Raw genomic sequence first — 4,915 nt, forward strand, 5'->3', positions numbered from 1 at the left:
ATGTTTAGCTGACTTGACGGCAGCTTCCCAGAGTCCTCCAAAATGAGGAGCTCTTGGTGGAATGAATTTGAAGTCAATTCCCTTGTTACTACTGGTCTTAATGATCTTTTCTTTACCATTTTCTGAATAAATGGTAGACTGGAGCTCTTGTAGTTGGTTTCTCGCCCCAACAAAGTTAGTCGCATTGTCACTATAAATTGTTTGGCATCTTCCTCTTCTGCTGATAAAACGTTGAATAGCGGCTATGAATGCCTCTGTTGTCAGGTCACTCACCACTTCTAGGTGAACAGCCTTAGTCGCGAAACAGCAAAATACTGCTAAATATGCCTTTGTTGGCCTTTTTACTCTAATTTTATAATGAATCCATATCGGACCACAGTAATCAACTCCTGTGGTAAAAAATGGTTTAGTCAGAGTAACTCGATCAGTCGGTAAGTTGCCCATGAGTTGGTCCATCAGTTTTGGTTTTGCCTTTGAACAGATGACACAGCTGTGAACAATGTTTCGCGCCATAATCTTTCCTTTAATCGGCCAGAAGTTTTGTCTCATTATGCTTAGCAATAATTGTGGAGCACAATGGGAATTTTCTTCATGTTTCATTTTGAACATCAATTTCACTATTGAGTGATTGTAAGGAATTACCATTGGGTGTTTAGCATCATATGGCAATGTTGATGCTTCAAGCCTTCCTCCAACACGAAGTACACCTTGTTCGTCAATGAACGGTGCTAAAGTATTTAGTTGACTCGAACTGTTGACTGCTTTACATTGTTTTAAATCAGAGATTTCCTTTGCAAATTCTGAGCCCTGAATAGTTTTAATTATGAAGACTAATGCATCTCGTAATTCTTTTGGAGAAAGTGTTCTTGTTGGTGATTGTGTGCGATGAAATACACGGCGAACATAAGCAATTGTTCTTTGGAGGTATCTGAATGAGTTTCGATGATCAATTTGATTTATCATGTGATCAGAACCAGTCGTTTGAATGATAATGTTAACTGTATGTCCTTGTCGTCTTTCGATATCAGTTGAGATGTTAAATGCCTTTGGGTTTGGCTGTTGCCAAAATTCGTTGCTTCCATGAAGAAAGAGTGGACCAAAAAACCATATATGTGAATAATTGAACATTTTAACCTTTATTCCTCTGGAAATGATGTCAGCAGGATTATCCTTTGATGCCACATGATGCCATTGATCAGCATGTGACATCTCTTGAATTTTGCTAATACGATTTGCTACGAATGTGTGCAATGAGGCAGATGAAGATATTATCCATGACAAAACAATTTTGGAATCGGACCAAAAGTAGGTTGGCACGTTTTGATACTTTAAATCTTGTTTAACTCTTTCTGCTAATTCGACTCCCAGCAATGCTGCGCAGAGTTCTAGTCGTGGAAGTGTCTGTTTCTTTAATGGTGCTATTCTAGATTTGGCGCACAATAGTCTCGATGTTATTGTCTTATCATTATATATTGCTCGCACGTACATAGCTGCTCCATATGCCTTCTCTGATGCATCCGTAAACACGTGTAATTGAATCGAACAGGGAACCGTCGAATTAAAAATATGTCTGGGTACTTTCACAGTATTTAATGTTTGTAAGTCAGTTCTAAACCGCTTCCATTCTAGCTGAGCCTGAGGTAACAGTTCCGCATCCCAGGAATAGTTTTGTTGCCACAATTCCTGCATGAATATTTTAGCTGTTACAGTAATGGGGCCAAAAATTCCCAAAGGATCAAAAATTCGAGCTAAGTCCGATGCCATAATCCGCTTCGTGATAGGTTGCTCTGATGACATCTCTGCCTTTCCGCAAAATTCGTCTGATTTCGGGAGCCAAATAATGCCTAATGTTTTTGTTGGCTTTATGGCTGAGTCATCTAAATCAAGGTTGATTTCTTGGTCTTCTATCGGAATGTTTTGTAGGAGTCGTGTATTATTTGAGCACCATTTTCTCAGCTTAAATCCTGATTTACTGAGCAGTTCCGTAAGTTGTTGTTGAGTGTCTAAGGCGGTAATGATGCTGTTAGTTCCGCTTAAACAGTCATCTACATAAAAATCATTAAGTAATGCAGGTGCTCCAAGCGGATAGTTGGTCATATTATGTTTCGCAAGGTGTTGAAGACATTTTGTTGCAAGATAAGGGGCTGACTTTGTTCCATATGTAACCGTTTTCAGTCGGTAATATTGTATACTATCATCAGCACTTTTTCTCCAGATTATCAGCTGCTGTGCTGTATCTTCATCATGTACTTGAATTTGCCGGTACATTTTCTCAATATCGGCCGTAAATACAAACCGGTGTATTCTAAAACGCAACAGTATTGAAAAAAGATCACTTTGCACTGTTGGACCTTTGTGCAAAATATCGTTTAGTGCTAAACCGCTTGATGTTTTTGCTGATGCATAAAAGACAACTCTCAATTTGGTTGTAGTGCTGTCAGGTTTCAAGACACAATGATGAGGAATGAAATATTGTGCTCCTTTGACATCTTTCGGGCAAACTTTTTCCATGTGACCTAATGACTCGTAGTCATCCATGAACTTTATGTACTCCTTGTATAAATTTGGGTCCCTTTGTAACTTCCTTTCCAGAGAACAAAATCGATTGAATGCTATCTCACGCGATCTACCAAGTGTTGTGGGATCTTCGCGGAAAGGTAAGCGTACAATGAAACGACCATCGTGATTTGTCTTTACATGATTTGTAAAGTGATTTTCACACCATTTCTCAGATAAAGTCAAAACCCTTTCTGCAGTCTCAATGTTATCTAACTTCCAAAATCGTTCTATCATTTCTGACATTTCACCAACTTCTCCTGTAGTAATAGCGCATGTTGGTTTAATATCTGTTGTAGTTTTAGTCTTACCAACCACCAACCAACCTAGAACCGAATTTTGTAACAGTGGCGAATTCTTTCCTATTATCAATTGTTCTGTATGATATTGTTCTGTATGAGTACAGTATGATAGAATTCAGCACCAATCAGTATGTCAATTCGTCCAGATCTGTTAAAGCTGGGGTCTGCTAATTCTACATTCTGTGGGATCTGCCAATCCGAGATATCTAGGTCTCGTGACGGTTGTGGTGATATTATTTGTGGCAGTACAAATGCCTCTAGTCTCGTCCTGAAGCTTCCATTAGTAGCCTGCAGTTCAACATTTACGCGAGATTTTGAGTTCCCGAATTGACGGCCAATACCTTCGATCGATAGATTTGAATTTGTGGTAATTAAAGATAACTTGTTGATTACTCTTTGGGTTACTAGGTTCACTTGAGACCCTGAGTCGAGTATGGCACGAACATCACACGTTCGTCCATTGTTTGCAATAATGCGCACCTTTGCAGTGGCTAGCAGAACGTAATTACGAGTACACTTTGCATTAGTTGTTGCTGTTATGGATGGCGATTCATTAGCGTTGATCAATGTTGTGGTTGACTTTGTGTTTGTTGCTGGTGCCCTTGAAGGTTTAGGTGACTGTTGCTCTAAATGGAGCAAAGTGTTATGCTTCTTGGCACATTTTTTACATGATCCAGCTTCACAAACCTTTGCTTTATGATCGGATTTGAAACAATTCACACATAGTTTTTGTCGTTGAATCCAATTTAATCGTTCAGGAGGAGTCATTTCAATGAACTTTTTGCAATAGTAGATCGGATGTTTATCTGTATTACAAACTTTACATAGATCTGAACAAACCATAGTTACGGCTATCCTTTTGTTGGGTTTATATACTGCATTGACGCTAGACTATAGCCTCAAGTGACTGAAATCTCAATTCTAAAAATTCTAAGAATTGTTTTATTGTGGGCATCTCCTTTGGGTTGGTAAGAGTTTGTTCAAAACTGCAATGTGTATTTTTATCCAATTTTTTTAATAGTATGTGAACTAAAATTGGATCCCAAGTTGATGTTTCAATATTTAAATTATGAAGTTCACATAGACTTTCCTTTGTTGTGTCATGCATATTTTTAATGGCTTGGACTGTTGGATGGTCATATAAAGAGTTTTGAGCTGTCAAACGTTGCAAAACTGCTGATACTAGAACTCTTTTATTCTCATATCTACTTTGTAGTAATTGCCATGCCGTCTCATAATTTGCATCTGATATTTGCAAATGCTTGATGAGTGCTTCAGCTTCGCCTTGAATATTGGTTTTCAAATACCAGAGTTTCTGTGAGTCTGATATTCTTTGATTGTGTATCAGTTGTGCAAACAGATCACTGAATTGTCGCCAACTCAAATAATCTCCACTGAACTTTGGAAGAGATATTGTTGGCAAAGTAGCCGATGATTGGTAAGTTGACCTAATTGATGTCTCAATCTTGGTCGACTTACTAGTCCATTCCACCATTGTATCTTGCACCAATTGTTCAAGTGCTAGATAATGATTGCAATCAGGAGGGTTGTCTTGCCGTTCCTGAATAGTAAAATTTAAACCTTCAGCCTGATCCCCATAACTTGGTAAGCGTAGCTAATTTTACTGCAAAATATTGTGGTACCTGTTGCTGGTTATCTTGTCTCACATTGTGGTTGAGACGATTGATTGATTTACACACTGCATTTCGTCTGTTGACTAATGCCTGAATAATTTCATTCTCTTGACCACCAGTAGGTAATACTATTTCAGGAGCTTCAACATCATTATTTATCTGAAGGTTCAACCCCTTTATTGTTGATGGTTGAGCCTTAATGAGTAATGCTTCCAGCTCTTGAGTTATTGTGGTGATATATTTGTTACCCAAATTTATGATTACCATGCCGTAATCTTGTGTGAAATAGTCCGATGTTCTTGCTAGTACATCGGCTTGTTGTAGTTGCTCATCATTAGCCTTGAAGTCAGCTAATAACTGTTCTAAAGTTGTTTTACGATCTTCGAGATATTGACGTGTTTTCCTGCTGGGTGAGTCCTTCTT

At 38.4% G+C, this 4,915-nt stretch overlaps 2 protein-coding genes across 2 annotated transcripts; both read right to left on the reverse strand.

The window, feature by feature from the left end:
* Window positions 1-642: 642 nt before the first annotated feature.
* Window positions 643-3,701, reverse strand: LOC119665098 (the record flags this gene model as incomplete). The annotated part of the gene is made up of 3 exons (XM_038074411.1): window positions 2,981-3,701; window positions 1,135-2,933; window positions 643-1,056 (listed from the first exon to the last, which is right to left on the reverse strand). Coding segments are annotated over exons 1-3 (2,934 nt in total), but the record flags the coding sequence as incomplete, so codon positions are not given.
* Window positions 3,702-3,744: 43 nt separating this feature from the next.
* On the reverse strand, window positions 3,745-4,353 carry LOC119665097. Its single transcript, XM_038074410.1, has one exon. It carries the CDS (start codon window positions 4,351-4,353, stop codon window positions 3,745-3,747), a length of 609 nt encoding a protein of 202 aa, XP_037930338.1.
* Window positions 4,354-4,915: the final 562 nt, after the last annotated feature.

The sequence above is a fragment of the Teleopsis dalmanni genome, unplaced genomic scaffold (assembly GCF_002237135.1).
Source record: "Teleopsis dalmanni isolate 2A unplaced genomic scaffold, ASM223713v2 unscaffolded_contig_3477, whole genome shotgun sequence".
NCBI lineage: Eukaryota > Metazoa > Arthropoda > Insecta > Diptera > Diopsidae > Teleopsis > Teleopsis dalmanni.

What these genes read in the sequence shown, in the direction of transcription:
- LOC119665097 (XM_038074410.1), bottom strand. Translation starts at nt 4,353, where the DNA reads ATGGTGGAATGGACTAGTAAGTCGACCAAGATTGAGACATCAATTAGG.